The following is an 18900-nucleotide window of genomic DNA, read 5'->3' as shown; positions in this document are numbered from 1 at the left end:
CATAAAAGGTAAAAAAAAAAAAAAAAAAAAAAAAAAACTATTTATGATCTATTTAGTAGACCATGAAATAACTAAAATACATTTGAAAGAAGGTACTAAATACCAAATATGAAAGCACAGAGTTAATAACCAAAAAGGATTCCAAAAAAAAAACAAGCCATTCCAGAACACATCAAAACATCACATTTTACTACTACTGAGTCAAAACACCCTTACTATGGTATACCATGAAATGTCACTTCAAAATATGCTTCCACACTGAAGAGGCCATAGAGTAGATCTCTTCTCAATATAGTATACAGAGTTTATTAAAGTATTACAATCATTTATTTGCCTTTTCATTTGGAAAGCTTTGAGAAACACTGTTATTAATCTATTTAGAAAAAGATATCCCCTTCCTTTTAGAGGCATACCATCAAAGAAATTATTACAAATATCTGTATCATTTAGCTGTCCCTACAGCACTTCACTTTACAGCCAATACTATGATACAAAAGCAACCTAACACTTCACCTTATAATATAAGCCTTCCATTTTCTTCTTCTAATGTTTGCATTGTATTGCTCAAGTTCTAAAAACCTGCCTATGATTTAGGTAGTAGCATTCAAGGATAAAAATACTGTTGATCTCCCATTATAACCCAGTATTAAAAAGAGAAAGTCAATAATTGCTATTTATAACTGCTATCATTTTACAAGTAAACGGATACAAATATTTAAATAAACTGTATAAATATTTAAATCAAAATCCTTAAGCTTCGTTATAGAAGTTAGCTAAAGAACAACCTGGAAGATTTCGATTATTCTCATCAAAATATTCCAGAATTGGGACAACAAATATATTAATATACACACATGGACAGATCAATCTATCTTTTCTGCTGCTTCCCCCAGTTTTACAAATGAGATCCCTTGTAACCAGAGTTTCTGAAAATCAGTCATGTCCATGAATCAAGTAATACCATTAATATTCTCCACTTAATCATCTCCTCTTTCTATAATTCAGTATTTTAAACTAAGATAGTGACAAATGCCAATTTACTTTGCTGGTGAAGTGCCAAGTAGGCTTCCGGTTTAAAAAATAAATTACAACTGCCCTTTACAAACAAATATACAAAATTTCTCATCTCAAAACAGGCTTTCCATTAAGATTTACAGGATAAACAGTGTGCCCTTAAATAATGAAGTACTTGCTGCCAATGTGTGTATGCGCATGTGTGTTTAACGGTCCTTTAATAACTTGTCTTTGGAATGATTCTGTCCTACCTTTGCTGCTGCAGCCCGCCTGTCCTTTGCATCACTGAATTCACACTTCTGGAAGTACCCAATATGCACTGTAACAGACAGATGGACAGATCAATGGGCCACAGCGGCAAAGGCCAGATAGACAGACTTGATAAAAATTAAAATCAAAGTATATAAAGGGAAGGGGGAAACCAAAAGAAAACAAGTCTACTTCTATTTTGTAGTAAAATACCTAAGCTTGACGTCTGTAACCCTCCCACACACGTCCCCCAAATAAACTATTCTTGATTTACATATTATTCCCCGTTGTTTCAAGCAGAAATAGTATCACTGCAATAGACAAAATAAATTAACCAGCATTTTTAATAACACCAAAAGTTACAGATACAACAGGCACTTTCATAACCATATCATACAGTGTCATCAAATAGAGGTTGCTCTTTAATCCACAAGAAACCACTTATCATATTAACGGGAGGCTTTCTACATTAAAATTAAAATGGCAATTATTACATGTCAAAAATTTCTGCTGTAATGCCCAGGTCTATGTGATTAGAGTATACTTGGAATCACCGAATAAAAATCATTTTCAGTATCTTAACATTCTGCATTTTCCGTCTTTCCATGTAAAAATGGTTGTTAGCACCATACCTAGATAAGACAACTTTGGGGGCTTAAAAGAATATGCAAAACTAGTAAGAGTATCTTTAAAAGCTAGGTAGAGTTCTCCTGTAACCTCAAATCCATTCAAACAAGTGTTCATACTTCAAGAAGCTTCTAAGTTTTCAAAACAACCCTTAGTATCTCAAAATGCTGGCTTAAGCCAACATAAACACTGTAGTTTGATAACTTCTTTATTAAACATTACTCCAAATGCCTTTCTCTGCCTTTTAATAATGTTAATAAAAGTTTACATCCACTGAAAAACAAGTTTAATTTAATCAAATGATTTATTTAACATGCATCTAAAACAAAACAGTCTATGCCACATGTTTAAGTAAGTTTGAGGAAAAAAATGTCCCATATACATTCCATACTGTAACCCCTCAAAAACATTAGCAGATAAAAGAGATGTGATAACCAAATGTAATGCACGATCCTTGATTTAATCCTAGATGGAAAGGAAAAAAATTTATAAAAGGTGCTACTGGGCAACTGAGGAAATCTGAATGTGGTCTGAATTTTTTTTTCTGTAACAACCTTATAAGATATTAATTCACATACCATAAAATTCACCCTTTTAAACTGTATAGTTCAGTGGTTTTGAACATATTCAGAGTTGTGTAATCAATCATCAGCTACTATCTATTTTATAACATTTTCATCACCCCAAAAAGAAACCCTGTACCTATTAGCAGTCACTTCCTATTCCCCAGTTTCCCCCAGCCTCTGACAACCACTTACCTACTTTCCGTCTCTATGGATTTGACTATTTTGGACATTTCATATAAATGGTATCATGCACTATGAGGCCTATTGTCACTGGCTAATTTTACCATTTAGTTTTAATTATCTAGGGAGGTCAGCGAACTGAGAGTTTGAAGAGCAACTATTAATAAGTAAATAATTAATAAATAATTAATAATAATTAATAAATAAAGACTGCTTAAAATTTCAACTATTATAACACTCATTTGACAGATGAGGAAACTGAACTCATTCAAGTAACTGATACACAAAGTCACACAGCTGGTAAATGGCAAAGCTGGAACCTTCTATATTACGCCAAAGACCCCACTACTATGCCATGTTGCCTCCTTGAAAAATAATCCACTAACTCTAATTCTACCTCCTAATATGCTGAATGCCTCCCCTCCTCTCTATTCCAGTCCTGCTAATCCCATCATATTTCTTACCCAGATTACTGTCACAGACTTCTCATTACGATCCCTGCTTTCTATCTCACCCTGTTCCCATTTATTCCCTATACTGCCAACAAAGTAGTCTTTCTAAACACTAATCTCATCATATTATTTTAGAAGTTTAAAGTTTATTTCACCTGGTCCTAGGGGATAAACTCACCTCAACAGCACTATGTGTAAAGCCTTTCATAAATTGATCACACTACCTACGGGTCTAGCCTCAGCTCCTATCACTCTGCTTCTTGACAATTTTAGCAACATTCAATTACTTTATCATCCATTCAACATACCAGACCATTAATAGCTGGTCTTTCTGCATTCTACTCCTCCTCTTCCTCTGACTGGAAAGTCATCTAAAACTTCATCCGCCTAGTAAGTTACTACGCATTTGTCAAAACCTAGCTCAGACTACCTCTACCAGGAGGATTTGCCAGTCCTTCCCAGAAATAGCCTTAAAACATTTCTTTGACCTTGTACTTCTACTGTTACACGTATCACTATACTCTAACATACTTAAGCCTACCTCCTTAAAGAGTTGTCCCATATCTGTCAGCTAAAGAAATGCTGGTTGGTAAAAGCAATCAGGTACTCAACTTATACAGTATACTGCTCCCTATTAAACTTTAGCATTATTTTTAAAGATCTATTAACCTCAGAAACTCAAAAAACACAATCATAACAAGATATTTAGGGCCTCACCAGGATAAAAATCAGGTTAGGGAAAAGGCTGGAAGTTCTGCACTTAAAAATGTTAAGAGGTAACACATTAACAATCTTAGTCGTCTCTCTAAGGGAGGGAACCAGGTAGTTGAGGTATGAGTGAAAGAGAGCTATTTTAATTTTTTGTCTTTTGTACTTTATAAAATTTGAGCCTGGCAAATATATGCAGAGTCAAAAACATAAATAAAACTTTCTAAATCCTAAAAAAAAAGTTTACCCACAGTGTAAATTAGAATACCAAGACTGCTTAAAAAAAATTTTTTTTTAAATCAGAGGTTGTAAATGAGAGTCCAGTCTAAGTATTCAATTTATTTCTGTATTATGTTTTGGTTATGTAGAATGAACAAAATCTTGATTCATAAAGATAATTTTGTGTTGCAATTTCAGGCTATTCTTCACCTAAACTGATCCAGAAGCTTGAAAAATATAAAAAACATTTTATTCAGAGCTAATTAACACTGTCTAGCAACTTATTATATATTCATAAATCTAGAGTCAGAGGAAATATACAGAACTCAAGACCCCAAATCCATAAATAATATAGCAACATTAATATGAATTCACTTCTTACTGCAAACACTTGCCAGCGTTCTGTAATGAGGGTATGAACAAACAGGTCAGCCTTAGCCTCGTCTGGCATTTAACTGAACAGGATAGGGAGCACATGGGCTGCTGTAGTGTTCTACATTATATAACTTGCAGAGGCCTGAATCCAAAATACCAGTGCAAAATAATCTTCCTAATTAACAATCCATAAAAAAGTAAAGCAGAAGCTTTATTCTGGATTCTGTATAACAATGAGTTGGCATGGATAAATGCTAATGAATTAGTAGTCTCCAATATGTTACATTACAGAAAGGCTATTTTCAGGAAGGGTTAGAACCAGGTAGGTTCAAGTGAGAAGACAGAGAGAGACAAATACTACCCTCAGTATATGGCAGAACTTTAAATAAGAGCTGTTCGATATGAATTGTGCTGCTTCTGGAATTAGCTGAGAGGTTTTAACTTATAAAATAAAGTCAGCTATTCTCCCCTAAAACAAGGATTTGTTATCTAGAGTGTATCCATAACAATTTCACAGCGCTCTTCTTCCAGAATCTCTTGTTTCTGTCAGAGGGAGAATGATGGGATTTGTGGACCACTGGTCTCAGTTTGGACACCCTGGTAGCATAGTGGTTAAGAGCTACAGCTGCTAACCAAAAGGTCGGCAGTTCCAATCTACCAGGCGCTCCTTGGAAACCCTATGGGGCAGTTCTACTCTGCCCTACAGGGTCGCTATCAGTCAGAATCGACTCGACAGCAACGAGTTTGGTATTTTTTTTTTGGTTTGGTCTCAGTTTAAAGGAGCCCTGGTGGTGCAGTGGTTAAGCACTTGGCTGCTAACTGAAAGGTCGGCAGTTCAAACCTACTAGCTGCTCCGCGGAAGAAAGATGTGATAGTCTGCTTCCATAAGGATTACAGCCTTCAAAGCCCCATGGGGCAGTTCTACTCTGTTGTATAGGGTCGTTATGAGTCGGCATCGACTAGACAGCAATGGGTTTTTTGGGGTCTCGGTTTATAGTTTCATACATAAATTATGAATTTTACATATTTATTATTTTGCATTACACTGTGTTTTTAAATGCTTATATTGGACTAGAAAATTGTAAATATAGTACAATTTTTGCTTGAAATTTTCTTGAGTAGAGGTGCAGTCTGTAAAGTTTCAAATGGGGCGTGCATTACACTGTTGACTCTACTCCACTCTTGTTGTTTATTATTTATTTGGATTCACAAGCCACAGCAATAAAGTTACAAGTCAGAGCTCACTGATGCAGTCTGTACAAGTCAGTCTCCTGAAGCATAGAACAGGGTGAAGAAATGTGGAAAGCGGATCTGGAAAGGCAAACAGAAAATACCCAATACACAAGACATTAACATTCACATGTTTATATTTAATGATATACTGAGTTCCAATTCCAGTTATGAAGACTTGGGCAAGTTATTTAATTCCTCTAAGCCTCAATTTTTCTATCCATAAAATAGTAAAATTACTATCTACTTCACAGAATAGTTGCAAAGACTAAAGTCTGAGATAACTGGTTAAGGGGAAAAAAAATGCTAAAGATAAAAGAGTTAACTCAGAAAAATCTGCAGCAGAAGAATGTGAATAATTTATTTTAAAAAATTAGGATAGTACCAAGACTTACTTTTATCAACAATAAAATCAAGAAGAAAACTCATTCATATTTAATTTAGTCTATTCAATCAATATCCGTTTATCAGCTATGTTCCAGGAACAGTTTTGGGCAATGGGAACACCAAAATTCACACACTGGTCCTACCCTCAAGGATTTCTGAGTCTCACCAGAATAAATAATGATAACAGGCAGATAAAACCCAAGCCATGGAGTTTTTAATTGCCTCATATGCATGTGAAAGCTGGACAATGAACAAGAATTCATGCTTTTGGATTATGGTGTTGGTGAAAAATACTGAATATACCATGGACTATCAGAAGAATAAACAAATCTGTCTCGGAAGAGGTACAGCCAGAATGCTCCTTAGAAGTGAGGGTGGCACTTTGTCTCACATATTTTAGACATGTTATCAGGAGGGACCAGTCCCTGGAGGATACCATGCTTGGTAGACTAGAGGGTCAGCAAAAAAGAGAAATACCCTCAACGAGATGGACTGATACAGTGGCTGCAACAATGGGTTCAAGCCCAACAAAGATTGTGAGGATGGTGCAGGACTGAGCAGTGTTTCATTCTGTTGTGCATAGCGTGGCTGTGAGTCGGAATCGACTCAACGGCATCTAACAACAACAAAAACAAAAGAAGCTGTTGAATTGGTGTATATTTTCCTGTGTATATTCTCAACAACAACGAAATAAAATTCAGAAAAAAAGAAACTTCTATAGTTAGAATCTAATAACTTAGTCTAATCTAATTAAAATGAGTGCTCAATTTGCTTTCCTCAACAGCAGTGAAACCTCTGAAAATAACCCCCCCCCCCACTTCTGAGATCCACTTTAAAAAATATACTTTTGATAGGCTATTTAATAGGCAAGGTCATGGAAGCTCCAGAGACACATCCAAACTCCCTGAGGGACCAAATTACTAGTCTGAGGGCTGTGGGGACGGACCATGGTCTCAGGGAACATCTAGCTCAGTTGGCATAACATAGTTTATAAAGAAAATGTTCTACATCCTACTTTGGTGAGTAGTGTTTGGGGTCTTAAAAGCCTGCAAGCCGCCATCTAAGATACTCCACTGGTCTCATCCTGTATGCAGCACAAGAGAATGAAAAAACCCAAAGACACAAGGGAAAGATTAGTCCAAAGGACTAACGGACCACAAGTACCACAGCCTCCATCAGACTGAGTCTAGCATAACTAGATGGTGCCTGACTACCACCGACTACTGCTCTGACAGGGATCACAATAGAAGGTCTCAGACAGAGCTGGAGAAAAATGTAGAATTCTAACTCACAGGGAAAAAAAAAAAAAAAGACCGCACTTAACCGTCTGACAGACTGGAAAAACTCTGAAAATATAGCCCGTGGACCCCCTTTTAACTGCATACTAAAGTCACTCCTGAGAGTCACCCTTCAGCCAAAGATTAGGCAGGCCCATTAAACAAAACGAGACTAAACGGGCATATCAATCCAGGGGCAAGAACGAGAAGGCAGGGGGAGACTGGAAAGCTGGTATGGGGAACCCAAGGGCGAGAAGGGGAGAGTGCTGACATGTCACGAGGGTGGCAACCACTGTCACAAAACAGTATATATATTGTTTAATGAGAAACTAATTTGCTCTGTAAACCTTCATCTAAAATACAAACAACAAAAAAAAGATATTTAATGTCAAACTTTTATATAAATTAATATTGTGAATGATGAGGAAAAAAATAACTGGATTCCCTCATGTATCAAGAGGAAGACAAAATTTTCCAGATAATTATGATGGTATGCCATGAATAACAAATAAAGTACTCCAATACTGCACCTGTGTTCATAGAAGGAAAGAACTTCACAAAAAAAAAAAAAAAAAAAAAAAAAGCCTGCTCTCATTGGCAGAGTCTAAAGGCTTAAACCAAAAAAACCAAACCCATTGCCATCAAGTTGATTCCAATAAATAATAGTAAAATTTTACTGATGAAATGATATGACGTCTGAAATTTGCTTCAAAATAACTTAAGGGGGGAACAAGTGTATATAGATGAAGCAAGAATGAGCACAGCTGACACTGGCTGATGAGTATGTATGAAGACTCATTATACTATTACCCTTTGTACATGTTTAAAATTTTCTCTAAAATAGAAAGGTTTTAAAAAGTAAAAAACAAAAAAACCTAAGGCAGGCGTCCCTGGGTGGTGAAAAGGTCAACACTCCGCTGCAAACCAAATGATTGGCAGTTCGAGTCCACCCAGAGGCACCTCATTAGAAAGCCCTGGCGATCTACTTCCAAACAATCAGCCATTCAAAACCCTACGAAACCTTAAACCAAAAATATCCCCCGAAGTCTTCTTAAACCAAACAACAAATTAGCTTAACTAGTAAAACATGTCTGCCTTGAACATTATGCTCTTTTAAAAGATCTATATTGAATCAGGAGCCCTGGTGGCACAGTGGTTAAGCTGCTAACCGACAGGTCGGCTGTTCACAGCATACAACAACAGAGAGACTCAGCTATAAAACAAAATTAAACAAACAAACCGGCTGCCGTCCAGTCGATTCGGACTCACAGCAAACCTACAGGACAGAGTAGAACTTCCCTACAGGGTTTCCAAGGAGTAGCTGGTATATTTGAACTGCCAACCTTTTGGTTAACAGCCAAGCTCTTAAACACTACGTCACCAGGATTACAACCTCACGTAGGCTGCACCAAATATCCATATGAAGTGCTATGGAAACACAGATAAAGAAGCACTGGAAAGGTAGTGGAGAAGAATGGGGAAAACGACCTGGAAAGGGGGTAATATTTTAACATGAGGCACTGGTGGTTCAATGGTAGAATCCTCACCTTCCACGTGGGAGACCTGGGTTTGATTTCCAGCCAATGCACCTGATGTGCAGCCACCAACCGTCAGTGAATGCTTGCATGTTGCTATGATGCTGAACAGGTTTCGGCGGAGCTTCCAGACTAAGACAAACTAGGAAGAAAGGCCTGGTGATTTACTTCAAAAACTCAGCCAATGAAAACCCTATGGATCAAAAAAGTCTAATCCACAACCAATCATGGAGATGGATCCGGACAAGGCGGCCTTTTTTCTGTCTTGCAGATAGGGGCTGACTTGATGGCAGCTAAAATCGACAACACCATTTTATCAGAGTTTGAATAGGAGTACATCACGCATTTAAGAAGAAAAATATCACAAAAGGAGGGACCAGCACGAGCAAAGAGTAAGGAAACATAAACGTGTATTATACATTAAGGAACTATATGTAGTGCAACTGGAGGTGAAGGAATCAGAAACAACAACAGATGAGACTGAAAAAATTAGCTAGCATCAAGATGTGGAAGCCATGAATGCCATATTAAGGAGTCTGGACTAAACTTTTCTAGGAAACTGGGGGACAAAGGAGTGATTTTTAGGAGGACAATAACTATTATATTTGTGTTTGGTAGTACTATAACAGACACACTAGAAGCTTAGAGACAAGATAAAAAGAGGCCGTAGACTAGGATTAGTAAAGAGGGATAAGAAGCAACATGAAACTAATTTCAGAGGTAACTTGATCATGGCCAATTTGATACGGGAAATGCAGGAAAAAGAGTCGAGAATGAACTCTCAAATTCCAAGAACGGTCAACTGGTAAGTCAATCAAAAGAAGAACCTTGGAGGACAGAAGGTAGCAAATTTGGATTCTTAACAGCTTTAGGGAAATGACTGCCCAAAATGTCACATATTCCAAGATAAGTGTCTACATTAGATGTTTTTACTTACATTTGCCAAGAATCAGAAAATACTTCAGTCTCTAGTTTATACTTAATCCTTTAAAAAAACCATACAACTGTGATTAAGGAAGAGGACATATTACCTAGTAATTAGTCAGTTAATATTTGAATTAGAAGTATGACATTTTCAAAGGAGATAGCAAAACAAGCTTAGGAGAATTGTCTGGGGTTAAGCCATACTTGCATTGTCTAAACAAATGTCTCAGTAATAAAAAAAATTTTACCTAATACTTCATTACCTGCTGTATTTTTTGCCAAAATGTATTTAAAAATGTCACATCACCTCTGACACTTCTTTTAAATTGAACATAGCAAGAAAGGAAAGAAATATGTTTATTGAACAATGTTTACATAAAAAAATATCATTACATGGGAAAACTCCCAGCACAGTATTTGGTATTCTTCACTTAAATCTTCACAATCCTTTGACCTTAATACCATATTTCCATTTTGATAAATGGAAAAAAAAAAAAAAAGTAGGGATGAAAAGATAATTTGCCAGAGCAGAAGTTAGCCCAATAAGAACTTTTAAAGCTGCCTTCTGAGACAGACCAAACTACCATTCGATTTAATTAAAATATTAACTGGGCATCTACTATGCACCAAGCACTGTAAATACATCAAGAAATGAAGCATTTAAGACCAACTTAGATAACCACCTACCACTGAGTAAGCAGCTGCCTCCAATCTAGGGTGTCCCTTACCAAAAAGCCAAACCCATTGTCATCGAATCGATTCCAACTCATAGCGACCCTATAGGGTGTACCTTAGGTGCAGTGAAATACTACTAGGAGCTCTCACAGTATGTTCAGGATTTCAAAAATCTAGTAACCGTATATTTAATAGAAACTTTTTATTAGGTTGAACCACACAAAATTGCCAATATTTAATCATTTTCAACCTCCAAAAATGACAATTTTTTATGATTCCACCTGAAAGCTTTATTTTTTACCTATATCAACATAAAAGTAAGCAAAATTTTAGGAAGAAAATGAAATCATATATGACTGTAGAAACCTACTGACTCTATAAAATATGTCATCTTTTTCAAATTGCGAATCTAACAATGGGTAGCTTTTTTTTTAATTAGTTTATTTTTACAACACTGAAAATAACGCAAGGACTGCCACAACTATCTCCATGCTTCCCTAAAGAATCTAAACACCCCAAGTTAGAAGAAGCTTCTGATTATAGATCATTCTCTCCTCCCATTCCTGTTGTCAGTGAGTCAATTCCAACTCATAGTGATCCTACAGGACAGAGCAGAACTGCCCCACATGGTTTCCAAGGAGTGGCTGGTGGATTTGAACTGCCAACCTTTTGGTTAGCAGCCAAGCTCTTAACCACTGCGCCACCGGGGCTCCCGATCATCATATGTCAGCCCAAATAAATTCTCATTCTTCTATTTATCCCATCACGTAATGAGAATAATTAAGCTATTTATAAAGTCGCATAGTAACATTATATCCAGATCAAAAGATGAGTTGTATATATACTGTCAAGGTCTTAGCAAAGTTATGGCCTGTGATACTATGCCTATTATAAGAAAGACAGTGGCTAATTGGAAAACGGCAAATTAGGCGACCTGCATAATCAAAGACTCAGGTTCAATGTCACTAAAGGAATGATCAAGGAAGGGGGGGATGATTATCCTCAGGAAGGGAAGCTTTTCCTTCAGGCTTCCAAAATGATAGTCATGTTAAAACAAAACAAAAAGAAAAGAACAACTTCATATAGACAATCACTCTAGGAACCACGGGTAAAAGTTAGCCGCCTTCGAGTCAATTCCAACTCATAGCGACCCTACAGGACAGAGCAGAACTGCCCCACAGGGTTTCCAAGGAGCAGCTGGTGGATTCGAACTGCCAACTGTTTGGTTAGCAGCCGAGCTTTGGACATTTTTAAAATTCCCAAGTAAGGAATCTGAATAAGATCAACAGATTGCATCAATGTCTATAACCGGCTGTGATAAACTTGCTATAGTTTTGCAAGATGTCACCATTTCAGGACAATCAGTAAAGGGTACACAGGATCTCTTGCATTATTTCTTTCAACTGTGTGTGAATCTAAAATTATACCAAAATTAAAAGCATAACAAAAATCCCCACGTGATTCTAATATGCAGCTAGGGTTTAAAAAAAGATTTAAAAAATCAGTTTACTATGTAATCTCAAATTCCTGCCAATTTGAAGGGACTGCAAACCATTTTAATCTTAGCCACTGAAAAATAATTAAGAATGCTTATTTAAAGACATACTGTTATGCAAAGTCAAACACAAATATTTATGGTTAATCCAAAACCAAAAATCTAAGCTACTATGCTTTCCCATTAGTCTATACCAGGAAGTTTACTGAATAAGTAAGCATTATACAATAGTTGTCATTCACCTACTGAAATGAGTCAGATATATAGTCATCCACCTTGCATAATGTCTGTTCAGGCAACGTCCAACTGCATATACGTCAGTGGTCCCAAAAGGTTATAACAGAGTTTAGAAATCCCAATCAGAAAACAGACATAGTGGATTTAGGTATGTCGCACTACAATCACTACAATCCTCAAAAACAAAGAAAAAAAATTCTCCCAGTTGTTAAAGGCTTGGCTCCATTGAAAGCCACAAAGCCAACAAAAATGCGAGAGGGACCTATATCAGATATGGAGAAACAGCTAATGCCGTGAATTGAGGACCAAACACAAAAGCGACTCCCTCTCAGCATGTTGACCATCACTGTTAAGGCACAAAGGTTGCTCAAGATGTTTAGAGAAAAAGCAGGACTAGACTATGATATTGAGTTCACTGCCAGCTCTGTGTGGTTCAAAAGTTTCAAACATTTTCGCTGCTTAATGTGAAACTGGTCTGCTGGTGCTGATGCGAAGGCAGCAGAAGAATCTGTTGAAACCTTAGATAAACTAATTGGAGAGAAAGGTTATTTGCCCCTGCAAATTTTTAATATGGACGAAACCTCCTTATTCTGGAAGTGAATGCCTGGAAGGATGTTCACCCATAATATGACATTGCACAACATCCAAATCACACAATGTCCTATTTTACAAAAAGTATTGTAGACGTTAAGCAATGCATGACTGTACTTTTAACAAAGAGAATATTAAAAAGTGATGGGATATTGCTTCTGAGATTAAGTTATAAGAGGACCGTGGCTTCCCTCTTGGGGGCCTCTCTCAGATTCCTGCCTCTGGGGGGAGCAAGCTACTATGTTGTGAGCAGCCTTATGGAGAGGCCCACATGGCAAGGAAATGACGTCTCCAGCCAACAGCCAGACAGTGAAAACCTGAGGCCTGCCAACAGCCACATGAGTGAGCTTGGAAGGGGACTCCCCTCCAGTTAAACCTGGAGACTACAGCCCCAGCTGACACCTTGACTGCAGGCTTATAAGACGTCCTGAGCCAGAGGTACCCAGTTAAGCTGCACCCAGATTCCTGGCCCATAGAAACTGTGAGATAATAAACGTACGGGGCTTTTTTTTTTAAGTCACTAAGTTTTGAAGTAACACAGGGAAAAAGTTCATCAGTACATATAGCTACCATAGGTCAAACCCAAAAGAAAGGAATTTAATCTGATGACCTCTGTCTACTTTCTTTGTAATGTCAAACCTCTCAGCCTGTACAACATTAACGCCCACCATTACAGACATCCTCCTTATTGTCACTTTGTTCAATTTCTTAGAATGGCTTCCTATCCCTTTTCTATCCACGCAAATCCTAGCTATCTTCCAGACAACACCCAAAGATCTCTCTTCCATGAATACCCTATTACTATCCACCAGCCACTCCTCGGGAGAAAGATGTAGCTTCCGTAAAGATTACAGCCTTGGAAACCCTATGGGGCAGTTGTATTCTGTCCCACAGGGTTGGAGAGTCAGAACTGACTCGATGGCAACAGGTTTAGTTTTGCTTTTAGCACTTGATTGAACTACTTATCAGCCTAACAGCTTTGAGTGTCTTAATTCAAAGAGATCATAAACTCCTTGAGAATAGTCTTCTCATATTCCGTTCAACATTTAGTATTGTACTAAGCAGGTGCACTGAAAGTATCTAAGACTTTATATCCCTTCTATAGTATTAATGAATAAGAAAACTCTTTTCTCAACTCCAGTGGGGAAGGAGCAGTGAAAGAAAACCTAAGTGCTCCAACCTAGAGAGATGTCACTAGTTTGGTTCGAAAGTTTGAAATAACTGAGTAAAGGCCACCTTATCAGCAGGATAGCAGTAACGATGACAAATTCCTTCCAAACCTATGATTAGCCTAGTAAATGTTGCCCACGCTCTTGAAATTGTCCTTATATTAGTTTCTTAAACAACTTACCTTCCATCATTAACCCACCTCTGTAGTAATTTATCACTAATCATAACACACGGAGAAAAACTACTGTTAAATTTCAACTAGATCAGTGGTTCTCAAACTTTGGCTTGCATCAGCATCACCTGGAGGCCTTGTTAAAACACACTGCTGGATCCTATGCCCAGAGTTTCCGATTCATAGGACTGAGTATTGCCATAAGCAATTCAACAAGTTTTACTGTAATTTAAAACTTATAGCTCAAGGAGATAGGCTGGGAAAAGGTAAAAGTTGAAGTGGACTAACTCTAAACCTTAATGACTTTAATACACACACACTATCCCCCCAACAATTAAATTAATCAATTTAAATTACTCTTGACATGCACACTTGAATTCAATTTATTGGAAACAATGAGCATCTCCAATTAAGGAAAACGTGAAAGTTTTTAAAAGATGTTAGATAATGACAAATGAAACATTTAATGTAAAAAAAGACCGAGCTAGTACTTTAACTCTCGTTTTCACTTCATAGATTTAAAAAAAATGAAGGTTCTGATATGTAAATTATCTTGCCAGAGTTAGAACTGATTACCCTTACACAAAACACTGTAATACACTGCCTCCCTTAATTCACACTTGTAACTTCATGTTAGAATGAAGTAGTTCTTTAATTTCAAATCAATAGCTAACAGAAATGCTAGCCATTTTCCCCTGTAAGAGATATTTCTGTTGTTTTTAGAATTGGCTTATTTAGCAAAAGAATCCTAGAAAAAAGCAAGACACTCACCTACTTCTCCTTGTACCTCCTCTCAGACTCCTCCCATCAAACAGCCCCATACCCCTTTCTCAGCATACCCTTCAAATGTGATATTCCTAAGGGTTGCTACTCTTCTCACTCTATTCATTTTCCCTGAGTCAAATCATGACAGTGGATAAACTATCACTACACCAGTGGTTAAGAACTACCAATGAAGCGGCTAAAAATAAACAGATGCTCAGGCTCCACCCCAGACTTACTTAATAAATAAGAATCTCTGGCAATGGAGGCCAAGGATGTCTATGTTCCCCATCACAACGTGCTCTTTAGGCAAGGACAAGCCCTCCACTTAACACAGTGCCTGGCACACACAGGATGCACAATAAACATTTCCTGGACATTGCTGTGGAAATACAAAACAGCCGCCAACTACACAACTGTGTAGCGATAGTTTAATGAACTGCCTAGCTATTTAGGCAAATACTTTAGAAATCGACTTTTTAATGTCAGCAATACTAGTTAAGTAAATATAGTTTGGCAAGTTAAGGGCTTTAAGCACTTCTCTATCATTAAAGAAAATACCTGATCTCTTAAAAGCTCAAAAGGTAAGACAGGTAGCCACAAGGAATTTTAATAAAAGAAGACCAAATTTAACAGGCTATAACCAGGGAGTTACAGAAAGCCGGAGAAAATTTCCAAAAGAAAAAGTGATGACTTACTTTGGTTGAAGACTAGAACTAACCTATAGATTTCAATAAATGACAGTACTTACTGCGGCTGCCAGAATTCCTCTCCCAGAAAAAATAATCAAGTTCCCAAGGGAAGATTAAATTACCACTCTTTTTATATTTTGAACATTTTCTTCTGCAGATGTATTTCAAATTCACTAATAATATATTTCACATTGGAACATACAGTCGGGAAGCAGAAAATTTTAAATTTTTAAAGTTGACAAACTCTAACGTGAACTAAATAAAACCTGATAAGCTTAAAACCTGTTAAACATTAGTTTTTTAAACTGACATATCTAAACTGATATTTAAAACCTCTACGAATATAACCAAAAACCCAAACCAAACCCGTTGCCATTGTGTCAATTCTGACCTATAGGACACAGTAGAACTGCCCCGCATAGGGTTTCCAAGGAGCAGCTGAGCTCTCAACCACTGCGTCACCAGGGCTCCCTATGAATATAAAGAGATCTTATAAACCAGTAACAAATAAATGTCCCGAAAGGGGGAAAAAAGAGCAAAGAGTAAATGCCAATTCAAAAAAGAAACATTTTAGAAGTTTGACCTCAAAAAAAAAAAAAAGAGAGCAAATTCAGTGATTACAAAACACTTCTTTCAAAAAAAAAAAAAAAAAAAAAGCAAATTTTAAAAATGACCATTTTATACCAATCAAGCACTGACAAGTGGGAAAAACTAGTACATACTACTAGCATAACCTTTTTGACAGCAATTTGGTAGTATGTATCAAGTGCCTTGAAAATAAGCAAATCCTGTGACTCAACAATTCAACTTACTCTAAGGAAATAAAATATTTATCTATGAGAATATTCCCAGTAATGTTTATAAAAACAAGAAGCTAGAAAATAAAAATAAAGACCAATAACAACAGACTGATTAAACAGTTTAGATCTGTAATCACATGTAAGCATTTGAAAAAGTTACTTAGTGACACAAGAAAGTTGTTGAGGGATTGTTTTTGTAACCTGCTCTTTTTAGTGAAAACATAAATAAAACATACAGTATGATCCCACTGTTATTTAAAAAATTATGTAGTTTATCCAGAGGTCTGGAAAGATAACTACTGTTCATATTTTGGTTTATCTCTTCAGGTGGCAGGTTTATTTTCTCTTTTTTTTAATTCTTGCTTAATCAGTTTTTCTTACAATGTGTATGTATTAGCTGCCTAACTTTTTAAGTCTAAATGTATAAACACAAGTAACCTAAAACATAACCAAAGCCTAGTATAAACCTAGTAAGCATACTATTTGGAGAAAAGATGGTCTGGGATACATTCTATCCTTTATTTTACTGAAAATTCTAAATATAAACCTTTAAAGAAGGGACACTATGTGTTCAGTAAGTTTATTAGAGAGCATCTTTAAAATGAAGTAGACTAGAAAAACAATAAAATCAGGCATGGAAACACGGTAAAAGTAGGACACCAAAAAAAATCTCTAGTTTTTACTAGTTCATTTCATCACCATTTATTCACTCTCCCATAAACTAACAAAGAACGATGTTATATGCATTAACTACATTTCTTTTCCAGAGGTGACATTAAGAACTTTTAAGGTTTGGCCCCAGTGATTACGACACACCTAAAACCTGAGAAAGTCGGACAAGATTTAGCTACACGAAGACAGACTACAAAGAAGTCAAAAAGCTAAATACCAGTTTAAAAGCTAACTAAAACGCCAATGTGTCAGGTAATAAGTTCAAAAATAACAGATTATATATTATTGTAGAAAAATGAAGAGTATTCAAGGTTTACTACAAATTTTTAATGAAATTCCCTCAAAAGAAAAAAATTGTAGTAATTTCTCAAGTTAGTGACCTAAGAGCTTAACTGTCATATTTTTAGGATCAAAAAAAAGAGCATTAAAACTTATCTTCTACGACTCTTTAATTTCCTTCTTAGGCTTTGTTATCTGCATGAAAGTTTGAGGTGTCCACTGTTTAGTTAATAGCACTAGATAGCTCAGATTTTTATTACTATTCAAAACACTCTCTTCAAATGATGGTTCAATTTTCAAAAGAAAACGTTGCTTATTAAACACAAGACTGTAAAATCTGTTAATTATGGAAACTCAACAAGTAAGCACTAACATACTGCTAATCTGTAAATTAATTTAGCCAACTAATTGAAGTTTAAAAAAAATGACTGACGCAAGAAGTCAATATGCTGCTCATGCACGCATATAGTTTCATTCCACGTAACTAGTGCTTTCTCAAAGTTGCAATCAATCAAGACTTCCATTTTATTTTTCAACCTTACCCCTGGATCTCTCATCACAACTGTTTTTCCAAACAAACTGTAAGTTTTTATTTCCTACAGCTTAAAAAATGCAAAATGTGACCCACAAGAAGGTTAAATGAGATGTGGTTATCAACTTCAACCAAACCTAACTTACTGACCACGAAACAGAAATTATCAGAGAAACGAGTCTAGAAGCAAAATATCGGCCACTGCATTCTAACTTATAACAGAGTCTTGTCCAATATTAGACAATAACACTGCGTTTTGTTGTTGTTGAGCTGCAAAGCTGGGTATGCAATCTGCAGTTAACTACTCCAACAGCTTCAAGCAAGTCATATGCTACAACTGGGAACAGTAGCCTTAGGTCCCAAACAGAAGAGACGTAAAAACATGTAAGCAGACGCCTCACCATCGGAAAAGAAGGCCCATCAACACCTCTTCCGAGAAACAGTTCCCTTCCCCCACCTTTTAAGTAGGCACTTAAGATTGCCAAGGAGATCCATTTCTTTATTAACTGGTGCCCACTTGGGGCAACCGTACACCAAGCTGCTCTTAGGCCTACCCTAACCGATTCCAAAAGTGCAGGGAGACTGAAGCCGAGGGTAACCCTCTAGGTGGTTCAATTCTTCCTGACTCTTCTCCACCAACTCCCTTCCTCCGCCCCGCCCCTCCAGGCTCTCCTCCGACCAGTGGAAGGACACCGGGCCCAGGGTCGGGCAATTCCTGCCCGCAAGAGAAGGCTTAGGCGGCCGGAGGTCTCCGCCATAGCAGAACCAGGGAAGCACCGCCCCCGAGCACCTCCCTAAACCCGGCTTCCGACACCCTCTATCCCCAGCAGAGACAGCGGAGGAGGCAGGGCTGGAAAAGGCACCGGGCTGGGCTGCGCACCAGGCCCAAGCCTGCCCCTTGGGGCCGCGCGGGCCAAACGAATCCGCTCCCTGCTTCGGCCCGGTCAAGCCGGCGCGGCGGGCCCCCCTCACCTGGATGACCTCGTTGACCTCCCGGATACATTCCACCATGTGTTGCAGAATCTGCTCGGCCGTGAGCACCTCGTAGCGATAATCCTCCTCCTGCTCGTGCCCTGGCCC

General features: G+C 37.4%; 1 protein-coding gene across 1 annotated transcript in view; it reads right to left on the bottom strand.

The window, feature by feature from the left end:
* Window positions 1–18894, bottom strand: part of ARIH1 (ariadne RBR E3 ubiquitin protein ligase 1) — a 112324-nt gene extending 93430 nt beyond the window's left edge. Inside the window, exons 1-2 of the mRNA XM_023729819.1 lie at window positions 18793–18894; window positions 1266–1333 (exon numbers count right to left, since the gene is read on the bottom strand). Of these exons, the coding sequence (XP_023585587.1) occupies window positions 1266–1333; window positions 18793–18823 (99 nt within the window). The 5' untranslated portion in view covers window positions 18824–18894. The remainder of the gene's footprint in view (window positions 1–1265; window positions 1334–18792) is intronic.
* Between the last annotated feature and the right edge of the window lie 6 nt (window positions 18895–18900).

The sequence above is a fragment of the Trichechus manatus genome, unplaced genomic scaffold (assembly GCF_000243295.1).
Source record: "Trichechus manatus latirostris isolate Lorelei unplaced genomic scaffold, TriManLat1.0 scaffold00030, whole genome shotgun sequence".
Classification (NCBI taxonomy): Eukaryota; Metazoa; Chordata; class Mammalia; order Sirenia; family Trichechidae; genus Trichechus; species Trichechus manatus.
This window is presented reverse-complemented; position numbering and strand designations above follow the sequence as displayed.